Source organism: Pinus tabuliformis, chromosome X (genome assembly GCF_031772625.1).
Source record: "Pinus tabuliformis cultivar Carrire ecotype Pingquan chromosome X, CPIR1, whole genome shotgun sequence".
In the NCBI taxonomy this organism is placed as follows: Eukaryota; Viridiplantae; Streptophyta; class Pinopsida; order Pinales; family Pinaceae; genus Pinus; species Pinus tabuliformis.
Window position 1 is genome coordinate 38,108,239 of NC_142308.1, and position 17,155 is coordinate 38,125,393.

General features: G+C 36.7%; 1 protein-coding gene across 4 annotated transcripts in view; it reads right to left on the reverse strand.

The window, feature by feature from the left end:
• The window catches only part of LOC149138227 (ARM repeat superfamily protein), a 161,823-nt gene that overhangs the window by 85,881 nt on the left and 58,787 nt on the right, over positions 1–17,155 (reverse strand). For all 4 annotated transcript variants that reach the window (XM_089449625.1, XM_089449624.1, XM_089449627.1 and 1 more), the window contains 2 exons: positions 7,288–7,389; positions 7,063–7,161 (listed from right to left, as the gene is read on the reverse strand). In XM_089449625.1, coding sequence (XP_089305751.1) covers positions 7,063–7,161; positions 7,288–7,389 — 201 coding nt within the window. The remainder of the gene's footprint in view (positions 1–7,062; positions 7,162–7,287; positions 7,390–17,155) is intronic.

Consider the following 17,155-nt stretch of genomic DNA (forward strand, 5'->3'; position numbering starts at 1 on the left):
TGGTTTCCAAGTGGGTTAGCATTAGGTAGAATGATGCATGCATTACGTCAAAAATGATTAGCAAAACAAGAGGAACAATACCCAAGTGTCAAGTTTCCAAGGTTCCGCAAGGCGATATAGAACTAGCTCAGGGGGCAGATAACATGGCAAGAGCAAGATGATGTGGCAACGCTAGGAAAGATTTGAGGATTCTGAAAGAGATCCAGTTCAGATTGTGGCCAATTTAGCCATACCCAATAGACGGAATTGTCAAAAATTCAAGAGTGTTGGAGATCTAGTGAGCAAGTGGCCAAGTCGAGTTAGCAAAGGGTAAAAATCAAGTCAAGCTAGTCGTTGTTGAAGTCAACTACCCAATGGCTGGTCTAACTAGTCATTGGAGACTTCATGAACCAAGAAGTTATGCTATGGACCAAGAAAGTAGTCGTTAAAAAGTGAGTTATTCTCCCCAAGGACCAAGTCAAGTTCCTCTTACCAAGTCGAACCTTCCAAGGACCAAGTCAAATTTTTCCAAGGACAAATTAGTGGGAAGTTGGGCTACTATTGTTTACTATTCTTCATCATTGACCATTCTGGACCATTAGCAAGTAAATTGTGGACCAAATTGGGCATTTTGAGCGAAATCGACACCCTAGTGTTTAAATTGCACCTCGTAATGTAATATTTTACGAAAAGTTTACTAAGTCCCCAACTTAAGGATGACTAGTAAAAATAATTATTTGAGTCCAACTAATTGTAAGCTCGCAGTTGTCTGGCTATTAAAAATGTCTAATAAAAGGCTAGCTTTCCATCTTGTGATAGTTGTTGTCAAATGACATTGGTGTCATTAAATAATAAAGAGCTTCATTTTGCAAACCCTTGTTCATCTTTATTGCTCATTGTGTGGGATAACATTTACTTAAATTTCTTCTCTTGATTAATTGTATTATAGTAAATATAATCGAGCATTCATTTTTAATAAGTAAAACTACACAAAATTCACAGGTTGAGCCACTGAGGGGCTACAAGTCACATCGAGAGGGCAAACTAAGGGGCAACCCCACTTTATTCACTTGATTTGTAGGTGGATCACTTCAAACAATTGAACCATTCTGAAGGGGAGCTTCAATCTAGAGAAAGGCCATATTCATTGCTCACTCAACTTGAAGACTAGAGAAAGACATGGGAAGGAGTTGCTCCTAGCTGAGTTCAAAAGTTAAAGAGGGTGCTAAATCAATAGTGGGGACGAGTTCTCTTCCAAGAGACCAAAATCAGTTACTTGATCATATGTAAGATTGACTTCAGGAGGTCACATCCCAATAAGGTGAGGTAATATTGGTACAAGGTTTAATCCAACAACCACTTCTTATTTACAAAATTTTATAGCTTTTTATTTTCTGCATTAGATTAGGATTTGTGCTTGCTAATTTTTTAGTGATTTCATCATATTTAGTAAGTTTTACCTTGGGGAATTTGATTTGATTGCTAGATCTAACCAAGGATATATACAATGATTTATTTAGCACATCTTACATTTGTCCCTAGTCAAATTGTATTACAGATTTAGGATTCTATTGGCTATAGCATACAATATCTGCATCAAAATCAAAGATTTTCATCGCTTTACAAGTTATACTCAAGAACTATCTCTAGTAACTCTATTGTGTTTAATATTGTCTATTTTACTATTTAGAATGAATTTATCTAATTTCGAGCCATGTTTAAAGCTTATCTCCAGATCTGGAATTTTCTGGGCAGTTTGAAGCTTTTTGGAAATTGTCTTTTCCACTGTTAGAGTTTTAGGAAAGGTCTCATAAGCCTCAAGTTTTATCCTCCAATCTTCCCACCCCCTAGACATAACATCTAAGAATTCTTAGGCACTCATAGGGCGGCTGATTTGGGCTCAACAAGTTGTTGTCCCTGACATTTTAGACAAACTTTACAGTCTGATTTTACAGGACAACAAGTTGTTTTGATTCATAAGTCTCTAACCAATAGTCCTAAAAAATAAGTACATAGATGGTTTGATTATTTTCTGTATATCAATTTTGATAGATTACATGATATATTTTCTGTCATTTGGTGTTACTTTCATTACTCTTTAGTTTGTTTCTACTAAATCATACTCAGAAACAACTGAAGAGCCTCATATAACAACTCCATTCCTTCTTGACCCCATTTAAAGCACTAGTCTTACTTGGAGTTAGTTGGAGTTACTTTTGGGAATCCTCCCTTGACCATGTAGGAGGTAATTAGGTCCAAAGAGAGGGGACTCGGGACAAAGTGATAATGGGTCCCTACTCTATGTGTGCCCATCCAGCAAAGTTGCTAAGACCTTAGCAGCCGTGCTAATTGGATCAGTAACAGGTTCTCAACAGACTTGAGGCATGCAAAGACTACAATCTACGATGGAAAACCTTTGACATGAGAAGAGTGAGGCACCTTTGGTAGAGGTAGTGAAAGAAAGTGGAGGGAGCTACACAAGTCTTGATAGAGGATAGAGGTAGTAATGTCTCCCTGTAATTTCATAGTATATAAGACAAGGGAAAATGAGATGTTCTCTCATGTTTGCTATTATGTACATAAAAATAAACATAAATCATAATATATGTTGAAAGATGTAACTAGGTTCGGTCTTCATAATGACATGTAATTATGATTTTATGTAAAGAGATGTAAATAAGAAAAATGAAAATTATTATATTGACTTGCTTCATGGGTTTCATGCTATGTTACCGGATCCGTCAGGCCCAGCGGCTGGATCCGCGGATCCCCGGATGAGAGACGGATTCGGATCTGGATCCACGAACATCCGCCCTGCCCAACATTTGTCTGTCTATAATATGGTTTGACGTCAGCACATATTTCCATATTATATCTCAGCGCAGAATCTAGAAAGAAAATGTCAGTGGATGAATAACCCGATATTGGAAAAATCAGCCGTGCGGGAGTTCATTAATCTGTGTGTAATATGGTTTGACGTCAGCACATATTTTCAAATTATATCTCAGCGCAGAATTCCAGAAAGAAAATGTCAGCTGATGAATAACGCTATATTGGAAAAATCAGCCGTGGGAATAATTAACAAGGGAGTTCATTAATTTCAAGATTATAAACCTGCGGTTAACCATTGTATAAACTTTATTTCAAGATTATAAGATACGGATGTTGGGATATTCTAATTAAATTATATGTTTATTTTAAAAGTTTGATGAAGTAAGTTCTATAAAGTAACTTCATTTAATTTAAATATAATAACTATTAAATTATATGTTTATTTTAAAAGTTTCATAAAGTAAGTTTATTTAATTTAAATATAATAACTAGTAATTAATGTTTCAATATTATGATACATTAATTTTAATATATTAAATTAATAATTATTTTTTCCATCTGAAATTAATAATTATTTTAAAAATATTATATAGAAGTTTTATATTTAAAATTTTAAACAGAAATTATAATTTTTTTATTTTATACAAATTTAATTAATATTTATAAATAATATATTAATTCTGATACTATTTATCTAATATATCTAATATATATTTTTATAGGTACTCTATATAAAAATTATATATTTAAAAATTAATATATGTTTTTATTTTATTTTTATATAAATTTAATTTTTAAAAACTATAAAATATTTTATATTGTTTGTACTTGCCGTATCCGGATCCTGGCTTTTCAAAAAACTGGCAGATCCAGATCCGAATCTGTATCCGAATCCTGGTAACTTAGGTTTCATGAACAAGGATTTTGTTTTTGAGTCAAGACTCCCATTGAGAGTCTTCAGGATTTATTTGTCATCTAGTCATAAAATATAAGAGTCATTGTCATGTAAATGAAGTCACGTTACACTTTGTAAAAAGGTCATCTTGTCAATGTCAAGTATCCTCCAAAGAACTTGTCACCAAACCTCTTCAAGTCGGCCTACAAACATCAAAGGAGCTGCCAGAACAAGTCGGCCTACATCTAGCTGTCAAGTCGGCCTAAAGACCCAGAGAAGAAGGGTATAAGTAGGGGAACTCAGCCTCCATTCTAAGCATCAAGTTCGAACTCAATTCTAGCGAAGAAGTGCAGAAAGAAGTGCGAAAAGGAGGCAGTAAGAAAGGGTTTTCTCTAAGGAAAAATGACACTCTTCTAGGGTATCGAAGGAAGAATCTTCTGGGTAAATCGAAGCAGAATCTTCTGGAGCAGCGAAGTAGATTCTTCTGGGGCAGCAGATTCTTCTGGGACAGCGAAGTAGATTCTTCTGGGGCAGCAAAGAAGGAATCTTCTGGGAGGCAGTGAATAGGTTTCTTCTGGGATAGCGAAGGAAGGAATCCTCTGGAATAGAAAAGTAGAGACCGAGTTTCTCTAGAAGACCTAGAGACTGAGATTCTCTAGGGCAATTGTGAAGGTGCAGCATAAGAAGTAGAGACTGAGTTTCTCTAGAAGGAGCAAGAGAAGGAAGGACAAGGAAGACTAGGTTGGTGACAAGGTTCTTGAAAGAGGATACTAGAGTCAAGGGTCAGTGTCATGGTCTTGGTACTTATCAATTGAAGATCTAGAAGAAGAATTTTATCAGGTTTTCCTCTCTAGAGGTGAAAGGTTTTGGCCCGAGCTGGAGAAGCCTATATTCTGTGTCACTTGTCTTTATTTTGGTAATTGTCTTGATGAAAAAAAACACACTAATAAACTAACAAAGTGAAAGATCATAAGTAACTGAAGAACAAGCATATCACAAACAATTATCAAGCAGAGAAATTGTTAACATTGAATGCCCTAGATTTCTCAACAATATAAACCTAAAGGTCACCTTGAGGGCTGTAAAATGCCAACACTACACATCACTGTAATCATCTATCATTCATATGTTACACATTTATACATCATTAATTTTTATCCAATCTTGGAAATCAGATATTCTTAAGCATTTATTCTACAATAATATCAGAGCTCAACCTGTATATTCCATATAATTTCATACCATAGCCATCAGTCATTCATTCAATTCTAAAAATTCCAAGAAATTTTTCAAAGCTTATAGAAAGTTGAAACAACCTAAGACAGTTAAAATTGATCACAAAAATACCCCTCCAATAACTAGGAAAATGGCAGATATTTGTTTTAGGTTTGAGAACCTATAGTGATGGTACAACCAAGATCAGACAATACTAGATGAAAAAATGGATAAAAACTCTGAGGAGAAAAGGGAAAAAATTGCACAAAGAAATGCCCGGCTAAAGCAAGAGATAAAATAGCAAATCAAGAAAGAGCTTAGCATTAGCATTGTTGATATGTGGTTGTCATTGATGTCAACCCAAGCAGCACCAGGAGATGCCGTGGCTTTTGTCGACTACTATGACATGGTAATTCATGGTTTTTCGTGTCAAGATCATCCTTGATGGATTCTCCTCGTTGAGCTGTTTCCGCTGGTATGTGGCACGTCACGAGAGCCTTCACAGTTTGTAAGTTACGCTTGATTGAAGTTGAAGGACCAATTTGTGGGTAAAAGCCCCAAAAGGATAATGATATGAAAGCCCTCCTTGGTCAAGTCAAATGGTCAAATTGTTTGGCCCTTCTTCAATCATTAAGATAATGGCAAAAGATTATTTGTGAATATTTGTTTTAAAATTTAAGGGCATGTGAGGGTTTAGTCTCATAAAGAGATTGAAAGCCAAATTATAAAAACCCACAAAAGGGTTTTTCCCTCCAATATTTAAATTTAAAATTGAAATTTCCCTCCAATATAGGAGGATTAGAATGCCTCATAAGACCCCCTTCCAAATCTATAAAAGGGAGTCTCATCTTACCTCCAAGAGATATGAAATCAAGCTTATCATTTTGGTGATTGATCTCTGATCCTTTCGGCCCATGTGGAGACATTGCATATCAAAAGAGGGTAAGGTTTTGTATTGTTTTGGCTCAGGGATTCGGTGTTTTGTACAGTCAGGGAGATACTTCCTTGACTCTGCCCTTGTTAGTGCAATACTTCTGTGGTATAGAGAGTATCAAATTCTCTGCATTTTTGAAGAACCAGCAAAGGAGAATCTCACTATGATTTGAAGACCAGCGAGAACCTATTTTGAAAAGACCTAGGGCTGAGAAAATTTTGTGTGGCACAATATTATAGTTAAAATATTCGGCCCTAGTCTCTGTGGTCTTGGAAGACAGAACTTCGGCCCTCTTTTGAGGCACTTCTCGACGAATGAACAGGACTGTTATTCCCATTTGAAAGTGCCAAGGCAGAATTCATCTTGGAAGTTGGTTATGGTGTTTACTTCTGTTTGCAGATTCTTCAAGGTATACGGTTGTGTGGTATAAGTCTTGGCCCTTGTTTCAGTTCTATGCAAGACCTAGCCGCAGCCCTTAAGAACATATTTTGGAACCATTTCAGATCTTCTGATGAGCAGGATACTTTGGGCTTGAAGGTACTATTTTCTGAGCACAAGATAACTAATATTTTTCATAAGTCTCGAACCTACTCCAGCCACCCGAAGTTGATAGTTGTCCTATTCGGCCCTTTCTATCTTTGTGGCGTCAAATAGCCTCCTCTCTGCGGTTCTGTGATTCAATTATCAGCAGACTAAAGAAAATGAAGGTCTATTACCTTTGAAGGTTCGGACTCAAGACCTGTGGGATTCTCAAGAGCATGTCTACTGTTATCTGAAAGCATATCCATATGTATTGGTTGCCCTAATTGAGCCGACATACTGGAGGGTCACTGAAATGCAAAGATTATCCTAAGTCTTCCAAATCGATGCGCTAAGATACACATGTTTAAGTCTTGAAGCCTTACCATAATTGGTCCTCTGCGAACTGTAAGATTATCATACAAGCCAACTGTAACTGATCTGATTATATTTTGCCTCACAGAAGCATGTGCAAGAGAGCAACTAAAATAACAGAAAGATGAGAACGAAAAGTCCATAGGACAATCCAAACTCAAGAATGACTAATAAATTAAACCAACAATGTCAAGATTTTCTTACCAACCTCAACTTTTTTATACACTAAAAAGATGAAAGAATTTAGAATTAGACATTATCATTTAAATTTGAAGATATTGAAGGAAACTCATAAGCAATTTAGAAGTAATACCATTGGTGGCAATACGAGATAGCCTTGATGCCCCCATTCGCTTAAATAAAGGATCTTTGACTCTTAGAAGTGCCACCGACTGTTGAATCATGCTATCACCTGGATTATTTACAAAAGAAAAGGTGATGCAATAAAAAGACATTTGGACAAATATAATACCTCAAGACTAACACCAAGAAACTGAACATTTAACCAACAAAAATTCAAGAAAAATTACATGCGTACCCATTAATGGTACAAAATAGCATCCAGCATATACTGCCGTGCCAAAAAGAAATGCTTTCATCAACCAGGCTGCCTTTGTATCAACATCTTCCTCAATGTCATCTAAGAAGAAACAAACAAGTATCAGATTGCTTGTTTCTTGTGTATTTGTTGCTATTATGTTATTCCCATGTCATCTATTTTATCACCATCCAGAAAATAAAGGTCCTTTTGTTCATTCAATTTTAAGCTATTTCGCAAGATAGTTCATCAACCATAGCCATAAATAAAATGTAACTATCAATCATATCATTCCTCTTGCAATCCGAAACTGAAAAGTAACCATAGTAGAAGAATATAAGCAGCCCAAAAAGGACAAGAAGCATTTTGAAGTTACATATAGTACAGAATCTTGCAGTTAAGATTAACAAGACTGCAAGTTAGTTGTTCTACTCAACAGAAAGCTAAAGTGATAATATTTGATACAAAAAGATAGTATGCACAAGTAGAGCCATGGACCAGTCTACAGTATTGTTAGCACTACTTTATACACCAGTTGTGAATAAGATTCTCCTCGAAAAATCACCAGTAGAAATCAGCGAACAAATAGGAAAATCTGCCCTAAGTGTCAATGGAAAATCCCCCTCTCCATTTGGGTTGGTACTTGCCAACCTCAGGGGGGTGTCCTTAATTGTAGTCCCCGCTGTTCTAACCTGTAATTATGCAATATATCATAGAAAAAACAGCAAGATAATGGCTGTTTGACCAGCAAGTTAGTGGCCAAACAAGAGTGTAAATATTCTTAAACTTGATGAGTGGAAGGGTCCTTTGCAAATCAGCCTTTCGTGTGAAAAATAGAGTAAATAGAAAACATATTTAAGTGGTTAATTACCAAAATAAATAGCTGAAATAACTCTTACTAGATTGCACAAAATATCATTGGAACATAAAACGAACCCAAAGAGATATGGTGGATCAAAACTGAACTTTGTTCCACAAGAACCAAGAGGCTGGCTGCACCAAGATAACTATTAAAGACTTGAACACAATGATATTCAGAGACAAAATAATAAGAGCTAGAAGAGAGAAAAGAATAATGATAGAGAAAAGAGAGTAAGGCCACTAGTATGCTTAAGACAATTTAAATTGCAAGGTTGGCCTTCCCCTCTATTTATAATAATTTTTTCCTTCAATTCGTACTAAGAGGAGGAGGTGAAATTCTCCATTAAGGATCATTAATGTGCATGGTCAGTCCAACCGAGCTCTGCCTGTAGAAGAAAATAGAGTAAAGTGATCCTTGCTTGAGTTGATAAAGAAAATCTCCAAGTTGTCATGGGATAAAAATATATTCGAGCACAAATATAGCTAATTCGACTTGAGTAAAAAGTACTACTGGCAAATTTTTCATTGATAAAAATATCCCAAGGCAACTTTGGCTAGGTTCAACTTGGTAAAATTTCCCTTCCTCAAACCAACCTTTAACAATTCGCCTTTTGAATTTTGTATATTTTTTTAATGAGGAAAAAAGGGAGTAAAATAAGAAGGAAAAATATGAATAGGGGAGAGAAAAGTGGAGAGGAATTAGGGAGACGAGGAAGAGTAGTAGGAGGGTAAATAGGAGTAGAAATAGGAGATAAAAGAGGACTATAAGAAGGAGAAAGAATATTATAAGGATAATAAAATTGTCTTTATTACCATGTCACAACCATGTACTCTACCACCTCATCGATGATTCATCTGAACTCTTACCACTTGTCCATTCACAAATGTTACCACATGTCAACCCCATGCTGCCACATCACCCTAGTATAAATAGGCATGCCAAAAAATAGCAGTCCCCCTCAAAAATAGGAAAAATTAGAAAATGCCTGGATTAGACAGGGGGGCCTTGCCATATATAGTATGCCTAAAAATAGGCACTAATAAATATAGAAAACCATGTGTTTGTTCACAATATTATACTCATTAGATTCATAACCTGATGGGGAACCCAAATATCCTATCAGTATTGCCATGCAAAGACAGCTAAAAGTAGAAATATCTCAGATTTTGATGAAGCCACCATCATCGAACTCAGAACTAAGTGAGCGATCAAAATATGTAATCAGACCTGACATGCAACCACTAATAAAAATAGAAAATGCTTAGAATCTCATGAAACCATATTCATTACAATAGACTTTCAGTAAGGAATCCAAATTTGTGATCAAAATCAACATGCAAGTACTTCTAAAAATAGAAAGCATCTTGCATGTCGCCTGTAAGTAGCTCATTGGACTCTCAATGTCGCAAGGATTCTAAATATACCATTATTTCCAACATGCAAGTCTCCCAACAAAATATGCTAAAAACAATAAGCGACATGTAGGTCACCCAAAGAAGCCTCACTAAAATCTTGAGTTCATAAAGAACCCAAGTATGTGATCAAGACAAATCAATTTTTAGTTTGCTATTGATTTTGACTTTATGGGCTAGGGTTTGCTGAGTGACGCACAAAATATTTTCCAAATTAGTTATTTTGCTTGTAAACTCATTAATCTAAGGTCTGAGATATTAATGACTCATTAATATCATGGTTTAAAATTATTAGTTCCTCATAATAAGAACCTATCACTAAGTTAGTTGATAGCTCTATCACACAATAATGACCCACCACTAAGCTAATCGAGAATAGTTCATTGAAAGGTGTATTAAAAGGGTTCTTCCTTTCAATTATAATCAGCAATCTATTATCAATCAATCAAATATTGTGACTCATTTATGTTGATGATTGTAGCTCCAACAGAAACTTCTGCACAAGTTTTGTGTCAAACATGCATGAAGTCATCCAAAGATCTTAATATTTTGTAATTCACTTTATTAAAATGATTTATTTAAGTGTACAGCCTTTCAATTTTAAGTCATGAGAAGTCTAATAAAGTATTAATTGTTGGAAGTTCTAAGTCTAACCCGTTAGAAACCCTTCATGTATTTTCTGATTTATTCCTACCTACTTGTTCTGTTAATTAACAAGTTATTTACCATGTAAATACTGGAAATAAATACAAGTACATGCTCAACACATTACAGATCATCAACTGAAGGAAACAAAACAAGCACACAAGTGACACCGTTGTTTTTGGACCAATGTCCCCGGAAAAACCCAATGTGGGAAAACCGGTGCAGCGATTTGAGGGTTTTATTATTATGCAGTTTCTGAATACAATCTGGGTGCCAAAACCGGCTCACCCAACAGAGAATAATCTCGGCAATAGTACCTCTCCTTCGGAGACAGATGCTCTGGCTGAAACCCCGAATAAACACTCTGGAAGCTCCTCAGCTCCAATATGCCCCATGAAAAACCCTAGCGTCAGCCTCTAGGGACTGTGTCAGCCTCTTCTGCCCTCTGCATCAACTTTCCCGATAGTTCCGGCAGTTCCGGCTTCTACCCTCTGCGTCAACTTTCCTGACTGTTCCGGTTGTTCTCGGCAGTTCCGGCTTCTGCCCTCTGCGTCATCTTTCCCGGCAGTTCCGGCTTTTGCCCTCTGTGTCAGCTTTCCCGGCAGTTCTGGCAGTTCCCAGCAGTTCCAGCTGTTCCCGGCAGTTCCGGCCTCTGCCCTCTACGTCAGCTTTCCCGGCTGTTTCGACAGTTCCAGCTGTTCTCAGCAATTCCGACTTTTGCCCTCTGCGACAGTTTTTTCGGCTGTTGCATTGATCCTCACGGCACTATCTCTGCCTCTCTGCTTCGGTATTCACTGCCCCTCAGCTGCAACTCTGATCACTCTCTCGTCTTCCTCAGTAAACCCTGCCCCAGAAAGTCGAAATCTTGATCAACTCGGTGTGTTCTCCAAGTGACCCTCAAGCCTCCTCTTATACTTTTCTCGTTGACAAATCAACGACCAAGATTAAGTCCCTAATCAACAGCTAAGATTAGTCTAGCTTGATCCATGACTTTTGGACCATTCTAACACAGTTTTATATCAATGTTCCACCAAGACTCTGGTGCGGGGAGACGCGGGTGCGGGGAGACGCACAGGGGGGACGTGTGGGAGTACCCTCAAATTTTAGGGAAATTTCGGGGGTGCGGGGAGTCGTCGAGGTGTATATGTATATATATATATATATATATATATATATATATATATATATCTATATATATATATATAAAATTCAAGTTCATATTCATTGTTCACTGTTCAATAATGAAAGCATAAAAATATTAAATAGACAATTGAAATCTGAATCATTGATCCATCCTCATCATTCATTTTGATACATACATCATTCATATTACATACTCAAATGACAAGTCTCATTATTGAATTAATTATTATTCATACATACCATGAGATTCGAAAAAAAAAATAAAAAATAAAATCAATAATAAAATATTCAAATACATTGATCGATATCATTCATCATTCAATGGTTCATCATTCTACAATCTACATTGATTTAAAAACTAAATTCATCATCCATCATTCTAGAATCTAAATTGAAAGCAAAACATACTTGTATATTTTCAAAGTTTGAACACTAAATCTATATAACTCAAAGTTTCAAAGTTCAAACTCAAAAATAGTTAAGAGTGAAATGGAAATGACTTTGGGTTGAAATGAAATGAGCTTTTAACTTTAAGGTTTAGGCTTTTAAGTTTTAGTTATTTAGTTTTAATATTAATTTTATTTTTAGACTTTTAAGTTTTAGTTATTTAGTTTAAAAAAAATAAAATTTAATGGTTTTGAGTTTTGAATTTTTGATTTTGAATTTTGAATTTTTAAGTCTTATTAGACAAATTTAAAGGGGGACGCCCAGGCGCACCCTTTTTGGGGAGTCTAGACTCCCATACTGAAGGGGGACGCCCAGAAGCACCCTTTTTGGGGAGTCTTGGGGAGTCTAGACTCCCACACTGGGGAAACGCACCCCCTTGCGTCTCCCCAAGACTCCCCAAAAAGGGTGCGTGGGGAAACGCACCCCCAAGAGACTCCCCGTCCCGGGTGCGTGGGGTGCGAGGGGTGCGCGCACCCGACCCTGGGGGACGCGTCCCCGTGGAACACTGTTTTATATTAATTCACATTAATATTTTCTTTTCCCTAAGTTTAGACTTAGGGATTTCATTAAAAATATTAATTATTTTAATATCTCCAAACTATTTAGAATCTGCCCAAACCCTTTCTAGGTATTGGAGATCTCATGTGCCTTAGCCTCTCCACCAATTTTCGTGGCTAGAGCACATCCAATGCTACCCCAAATCAAAATAAATTAATTACACTAGTGATTTAGATGAATCACAACCATTGATCAAGTGAGATTGAGATTTAATCTCAACCATTGATCTGAAAGTGAGATTAGCGTTACAAAGATTCAGTCATTAACTCAATATTATAAAGGAAGAGAAACTTAGAAGGGAGAAAGACAATAAATCAGTTGCACAAAGCGATAGAAAAGTTCACTGAGTGTGTAAGCCAAGAAAGAAAAGGAAAACAGTGCAGTAAATCAGAAAAGTTCACTCAGTGTGTAAGCCAAGGAAGAAAAGGAAAACAGTGCTGTAAATCTCAAGGGATTCGTACTCAACCAAGATCCACAAAGCAGCTATACGATTTCTATAAAGTCGTACAGGGTCATACGCATGAGGAGATCAACACAATGACAGGCTAAGTCACTGGACACGTCCCTCAGGGTCTCGTGTCCCATATTTCACGTGTCGGACACGAAAACCGCCCTAAAACGTGTCGAAAACGTTTTTCTTCGTGTCCTCCAATCGAGACACGTGTTTTGGACGTGTCGAAAACATGCCCTAACGTTTTTGGTTCTTAGGACATGTGTCCCATGAAAAGTGACATTTAAAACCTGCAACATGGTTTATTTTTGGGGTTTTTTTGTCATTGTTCGCCACCGAAGTTGAGTTTGCTTGTCGTTGGAATCCAATTTGTTGTGCAGTGTGAGGAATTCCATCAGATTCGAGCACAATGCTCACAACTTCAAATCGACCTGGACCTGGAGATGTAAGAGACGAGCGTTCGCATGCTTTGCTGAGAGTTTGGAGCACTTAAATTTCTTGTAAGTTGTGTTATAGCCTACGGAACTTAACTTAATTATACACGAGTGACCATGTATAGATCATGTGTTGAAATAAAAATCCCAGCTCCACATCATGTGCTCATTGCTCACTACACCTTCGAGGTCTAAAGGGAGGGAAAGCTCGATTAACGCTCTGGTCAACAATGAAGTTTGAACACATATAAATTTATAGTTCATAAACTACCTTATGTGAAGTTTGAACATGATCAAACTTGTTTGAAGTTAATAACAAAAATTATAACATGAACAATGAACATTGAACTGTGAACATCATTGATGTAGTATATTAATAAACTAACTAGTAAATTACTAAATAGTAAATAGTGTATACTAAATACTAAATAGATATCACCATGATTCATATATATATGGATCAAGCACTATATTTCAGTATTTTTTAATATATATATATATATATATATATATATATATATAAAACGTGTCCCTCGTGTCCTGTTTCCAGGGTCGCTGCATCTCATGTCGAATACTCGTATTTACGTGTCCTTCGTGTCTCATGTCCTCGTGTCATGTGATTTAGATGACATGCCATACAATCTTAGTGTAGAAGTTGTACATAAGGCAACTGTAGAAGTCAGGGAACAAGAGTTTTACCCAATTGTACTTTTTGAGTAGGCCACCATGTGATTTTCTTTTTTAATTTATATTTTTTTTATTTTTGGTTTTGACATTATCTGCCTAGGCTTCAAAACTTTTGCATCATTGACTTCCCTACAACTTTGTTGTACATGGCTACCATACGACTCTGTCTACCACACTTGCACTCTGCCACTTCAGATGAGGACTAATACAATTGATCTATACATGTACAACGGTTGTCGTACAATTGATCTATGCACCATCCAAGTCCACGAATTTGCTCCCTACGTCTCTTTGAGACATGCAATCAAGTGTGCAACTTTTCAGATCGATCACTCAAAGGCAAGCTCTAATACTTTGTTAAATTTTCTAACCTCAGCAACCTGGCCAATTAATACCTAATAGATTCCTTGTTGTAAAAGTATTATTATTATGTAGATCTACTAAATAAAGATCACAAGTGGGATTTTAACCAAAACAACAAAAGCAAATCAAATCACATCAATCTCAATCACATGCACACAAAATTTCTACCCTTCAAATCAATTCTTCATTCAAATAAATTCATAACCCACAAGGGTTCCCTTCTTGGGATGATGGCCCACTCATGAAAAATACATACAACAATAAACCCGAACTGGAACGAGAAGATCTACAAGATGGGATCATGAGAAGAGACTTCTAGTGGCCAAAGAGAGTATGGTGGGCGATTTGCCATTTTCCTTTGTTAAAAATGACTTTAATTAGTCATTTAATTAAGGAAAAATAATTAATTGGAGAAAAAAGACCAAAAGAGACTTTAGTGAAATAAAATAAAATTAAAAGTCACTTAAGATAAAGTCAATGGAGGAGCTTCTAGAATAATAATAAAATAAGATGCTTCTAGAGGATTGGAGATCTATACATCAGATCTATAAAAGGGGAGGACGAGATCATTTGGGAACATCTTAGTTTTGATATTGTTTCTTGTATGAGAGGTTGAGAACCTGGTTCTCTACTACATTGGTAGCCCCATGACGAAAACCCTCGGGTGATATAGAGAGATTGCACGAGCACTCGTCTCCCCTTGGTGGATTCATTCAGAATCCACAGGTGTAGTGATTTATTTCATGTTCAGTTTGGATGCCAGTTTCAGTATTATTGTGTATCTTGGAGGACCATTCCCAGCTATTGTATTAGCATATATTTCTATAATAACGCTGGATTTTGTTGCTGCATTTCTCATCATTCCTCATGTTGTGATCTTTTAATGAAGGCCATGAATGGAAATGTAGACACAAGATAGACACAACATTCTTGTCTTTACTTGGAAGAAAGAATGGGAGGATTAGGTAATCATCTGGCATCTGTTACTCTTTGAGGATGTGTAAGGCATCCAAGACAAGAGTAGGCAAGAGGACCGATATTCTTTGAGGGTTGGGAACCCAAGATAAGAATAGTCCTAGAAGGTCATACTCAGAGAACACCCGAGTGGGTATGTACCTTGAGAGACAATGATGAAGGTGTCTATAAATCATTAGTCTCGCCAGCATTGTAGCTCATGATCTCATGAAGAGATGGAGTTGTTAGTCAAGGCCTTGCACTATGACAATGTTGATTGATATGATGTTATAACAAATGGATTACAAATCCGGTTTCTCTTATGTGAATTCTTCAAGATTGATAATAGCCAAACACCTTGTAATGTTGTATGAATACCTCCCTAGTGAAGAGGGAGTATTGAAGGAAATGTAACTAGGTTCGGCCTTCATAAATGTACTTTTGATATTTGTACTTATTCAAGAAAAGAAATATTAATTTTATAATATATATCAATGAGTTTCTTGCTCATTGAAATAGGTCTAGCACATGTTAAGTGCTATAGGTGAGTCAAATAGTCAAAAGAAAATGTTGAAGGCCTTAAGGGAATGTTACACCATGTATGATTATGTATTAGAGTCAAGAGAATACCTCCAAGAAAATTCAAAGTCTCCTCCAAGCATGTGACACCACCAAAGAAGCAATTCGAGCTAAATATGTCAAGTCAGCGTGCAGTCTTCTAGTTGGCCTAAAGGAGGGACAGTCCTCTATATATAGAGGTTGTCCACTCCCTCATAACGTCAAGCAAGTGCCTCTGAAATCAGTGAAGAAAAGGAACATGTAAAGGGTGAAAAAGTGACAAGAAAGGGAGCCTCTAGTGCAGCATACAAGGTGAAGTCTAGGCCAAAGTTAAGAGGATTGTTTTCTAGGGTAGAAAACAGTCACACGTGCGAGAAACAAAAGTATCCTTACGGTCATTACAACAGCAAGATAACAGTCATGAATATCACATTGTTTGGGCTAGTAACCTAGGCCTATAAGGCCTCCTACTCAAAGCGAAGAAGAGAGTCTCTCAAGCGAAGAAGAAAGGAACCAAAGCATAGGAGAAACCTCTCACACATGCGAGAAATTAGGGCTGCAGTGCAGCCATATCAAGTTTGCAACTACACCTCAAGAAGAAGCTAATTTGGATCAAGGGAAGGAAGGTATCCTCATTGACGAAGGATCTCACCAATAACCAAAGATTAAAGTCTCTTCTAGAGCTCACATAAACAAGATCCATCACTTGTTGCTGAAAGAAGAAGGAGGACAAAGTGTTGCGGAACGCGAAGTGCCGGAAAAAAGAGGATGAAGTGTCAGGGAACGACATGCTGGAAGAAGGAAGGATTTGACTTGTGCTTGGAGGATATTCTAGTCAAGGGTTTAGGGTTTAGCATTGATCAAGAAAGAAGCTTCAATAAGAGAAAACTTACCGAAGGGTTTTCCTCTCAAGAGAAGAGAGGTTTTGGCCCTGGCAGAGAGCCAACATCTTGTGTTCTTGTTCTTATGTTTTTTATAGCAGTTTGATGAAGTACACACACATGCATTAATAAGAAGAAGAAGATTAAGCTAACAAGAAAAGTGAAAAGACTCCACAAATTGTTATCAACGCAAGAAGAATCATACTAAACCTAATTGCCCTAGATTCTTCAACAGTCCTGCAGCAATGCATTTTTCATGCATCTATACCAGAGTGTTGTTGCATAGGATCAAACTATACTATTACATGTTGATATCGAAGTTTGTGCACTCAAATCACACCAAGTTCCTCTATTCTCACTATGTGCTTGGAGACAGCTGAATTTACTCATGCATTGTATTATTGTTATGGCATTGTGTTAAGACATTGCTGAGAGGGGTTGGTGTCAAAACTATTTTGCTCACTGTGGTAGGG